The sequence below is a fragment of the Marmota flaviventris genome, chromosome 3 (assembly GCF_047511675.1).
Source record: "Marmota flaviventris isolate mMarFla1 chromosome 3, mMarFla1.hap1, whole genome shotgun sequence".
In the NCBI taxonomy this organism is placed as follows: Eukaryota; Metazoa; Chordata; class Mammalia; order Rodentia; family Sciuridae; genus Marmota; species Marmota flaviventris.
In genome coordinates this window covers 161,545,120-161,549,135 of record NC_092500.1, presented here as the reverse complement: position 1 = coordinate 161,549,135, position 4,016 = coordinate 161,545,120, and the positions used below count along the sequence as shown (strand labels likewise).

Sequence of the window (4,016 nt, the reverse complement as noted above, 5' to 3'; positions counted from 1 at the left end):
TTTGTTTGGATTTTTTGTTCTTTCCTAAATATTGATTTAACACCTAGAGTGGGTGAAGCTACTCTGCCATGTGTTGTGATGAATGCCATGGGAAAAAAGTACTTTAGCATTACTTATAAATAAATAAGGGAGACTTGTAGGCATGATTGCAATGTAAAGCAGATGGTGACAGCATCAGACTGCTATACTCAGGGTATTATGGGAGTTTTGAGGAGAGATCACATCCAATTTGGTAGATCAGAGATAGCATAGGTGACTTTTATATTTGGCTTTGATTCAGGAAGGAAAGAAAGGGATTTTTTTAAGGTAAGATTATGTCATGATACCGTGTACCAGGTATCTTGACTAGAGAATATTATGTGATGTATTTTAAAGTTCTTATCTTCCCTTTCCCTACATTATTTGTACCATAAATTAAAAAGACATAAGTCTGCTCCTTTAGCACAAGTTGACACTGCATAGAACTGATGATAGAGTTAAATTCACTGTGTTTGTTATTGGCTGGATTTGTACTGCGTTTGGAACCAAGTAAAGACCTCACTAAATTTTCTTAGATTGATAGGGTAATGGGAGCAAACTCTAAAATACAGTTTCCCTCTGGATGGATTGTGTTCAGTAGTCATGTAATGGTTTTTATGTTTCTAATGAATGTCTCTTTATTCCAAGCAGGACTCTAATATGGATTTGGAGCTCAAGGAGTATTATAACAAGACACTTGCCACAGAGAACAATACTGCTGTCACTCGGAATTCCGATTTCCCCGTCTGGGATGACTACAGAAGCAGTGTAGATGACTTACAGTATTTCTTGATTGGGCTCTATACATTAGTAAGTCTTCTTGGTTTTATGGGGAATCTACTCATTTTAATGGCTCTCACGAAAAAGCGTAATCAGAAGACCACGGTAAACTTTCTCATAGGAAATTTGGCCTTCTCTGACATCTTAGTTGTGCTGTTTTGCTCACCTTTCACACTGACCTCTGTCTTACTGGATCAGTGGATGTTTGGCAGAGTCATGTGCCATATTATGCCTTTCCTTCAATGTGTGTCCGTTCTGGTTTCAACCTTAATTTTAATATCAATCGCTGTTGTCAGGTATCATATGATAAAGCATCCTATATCCAATAATTTAACGGCAAATCATGGCTACTTCCTGATAGCTACAGTGTGGACCCTAGGTTTTGCAATTTGTTCTCCCCTTCCAGTGTTCCACAGTCTTGTGGAACTTCAGGAAACCTTCGATTCAGCATTGCTGAGCAGCAGGTATTTATGTGTCGAGTCCTGGCCATCTGACTCATACAGAATTGCTTTTACTATCTCTTTATTGCTAGTTCAGTATATTCTGCCTTTGGTTTGTCTAACCGTAAGTCATACTAGTGTCTGCAGAAGTATAAGCTGTGGTTTGTCCAACAAAGAAAACAGACTAGAAGAAAATGAGATGATCAACTTAACTCTTCATCCATCCAAAAAGAATGGGAATCAGCTGAAACTCCCCAGCAGCCACAAGTGGAGTTATTCATTCATCAGAAAACACAGGAGAAGATACAGCAAGAAGACGGCATGTGTGTTACCTGCTCCAGCAAGACCTTCCCAGGAGAACCCCTCAAGAACACTTCCAGAAAACTTTGGCTCTGCGAGAAGTCAGCTCTCTTCATCCAGTAAATTTATACCGGGGGTCCCAACCTGCTTTGAGATGAAACCTGAAGAAAACTCAGATGTTCATGAAATGAGAGTACAACGTTCTGTCACAAGAATCAAAAAGAGATCTCGAAGTGTTTTCTACAGGCTGACCATACTGATATTAGTATTTGCTGTCAGCTGGATGCCCCTGCATCTTTTCCATGTAGTAACTGATTTCAATGATAACCTGATTTCCAATAGGCATTTCAAGCTGGTGTATTGCATTTGTCATCTGTTAGGCATGATGTCCTGTTGTCTTAATCCAATTCTCTATGGATTTCTTAATAATGGCATCAAAGCTGACTTAATGTCCCTTATACACTGTCTTCATATGTCATAAATATCACTGTTTACCAAGGAAAGAACAAATGTTGAGGTCATCTAAAATATCATTTATATTTTCATGATAATGATGTATTTATAATAAATTTTGATAATGTGGAATCTAATTTACATTAAAGAGCTCTGGATTTTAATGTCAGTTTGTAATATATGGAAGATAATTTTAATGTGTTATAACATGAGTAATTCATTTAGTTGTACAGAGGCAGTGTCAATCACATATGTAATTTCATTTTTAAAAGTAGTTAGATAGTAGTTATGTTACCTTCCATTTCATGTTATCTATAAATCAATGGATGGTGTTTTTTGCTTAAAATAAAACTTATATCCAAACAAATCAGTACTGTTTTTTTCTGTGAAGAAGCAAAACTTATTTTTTTCTGCAGAGTATTTAATTTCAAAATTGAGGAGCTTGTGTTATCTATCTTCATTTTTATTCCACAGGCTTCTTAATGCTTAGTTTGTGAAAGCACAGAACATATTTAATATGCCTAGGGAATCATGATTAAATGACAGATGTATGCCTAGTAATCATCATCATTTTAAACATTGGGTACATTTTTGGAAATCCTATAGGAAAATGAATATCTCATATTATAGAGAATTGGTAAAAGGATCAATTTAGCTCTACTTTCCTAATAATAAGCAATTAATTTTGCAAATAAAAAAATTTTAATCAAAACACCCTTCTGTAACTGTGATTTGTTAGTGTGTAGGGGCTCCCCAGGTAATTTGGACAGAACAGTCCATAAATTGAAGGAGTAGAGCAGTTACCCTCAGCATAAAGACCACTACCTTCACAGGTTTTCCCACTGTGCTCCTCCTCTTTCCCGAGGTATTTCCTTTGCCTTCTACGTTGTCAGTGTGCTATTGGGGTTAAAAGACTCTTCCCAATTCTGAAGCCCCTTTAAATTTTGCCTAGTCTAAAACTAGGAGTTTATTTTCAAAGATTTTGATCCAGGCTTATGTATTTTTCCTTCACTATTCTCCCATAGTCACATCAGAAAACCCAGAAATCTGAGGCCAGGATGAGAAAGGAACAAAAAATGAGAAATGCCTGTAAAAACATTTTTTTTTCTAGATTTGAAATAAAAGCCATATCTATTAACATAATGAAAAAAAAGATTTTAAATCTTTTCTAGACTTATAAATGACATTAAATACTATCAAATAATGTTTTTATATACAACTTTTATATTCCAAAACATGAAGTCTAAGTGATGTTTCCAGTTATTAAATAATTTTGAAGACAATTTTAAGTGTTGACAGAAAATGAGGTTAATATATTTGCCCCAATATAGAATAATTAATATACTTTGCTATTTTAATGTGATCTGCATATGAAGTCTCATATACTGTACTACTAAATTGAGGTTGAAGTCAGACTATTTGAACTTTTTGCTTATGTGTTTATTTTTGCCATTAAATTTTTTTTTAGTTGTAGATGGACATAATATCTTTATTTTATTTATTTATTTTTACGTGGTGCTGTGGGTCAAACCCAGTGCCTTACACGGACTAGGTGAGAACTCTACCACTGAGCTGCTATAACCCTGGCCCCTATTTTTTCCAGTTCCTAAGTCGCTAAAAAAAAAATTGCATATTTGCACATATGCAAATTATGCAAAAATAATACTATTATTTTCAGGGCCTATAACTGATTTAAACATTATATACATATTCCTGCTTGTGGTAAGGAAAAACAACAAAACAGAAAAAACAAACCCTTTAAGTTTGTGAGTAATAGGTGATTATCATGTTTAATCAATTGAAAGTTCACAGTCTCTATGGGGTTTTCTTTCTGTCACGTCCTTCTTGCCTGGAATGTGTGTACCTGGGGAGGAAGTCCATGGGATCTCATACCATGGGGAAATGTGCTGGCCCACAAGGTGTCTTCTGCTGGCTCCTGTTGAACTCCAGCTGAGGAGTAATCATCTTGCCTGGTTTCCATGTTACATAAGCTTCTGCCTCTGCTCTGTAATGCAAGGTCTCTTA

At 35.6% G+C, this 4,016-nt stretch overlaps 1 protein-coding gene across 1 annotated transcript; it reads left to right on the top strand.

Moving 5' to 3' along the window:
* Positions 1–648: 648 nt before the first annotated feature.
* On the top strand, positions 649–2,019 carry Npy5r (neuropeptide Y receptor Y5). Its single transcript, XM_027927214.2, has one exon. The coding sequence runs from the start codon at positions 649–651 to the stop codon at positions 2,017–2,019; it is 1,371 nt and encodes a 456-aa protein (XP_027783015.2).
* The last annotated feature ends 1,997 nt before the right edge of the window (positions 2,020–4,016 follow it).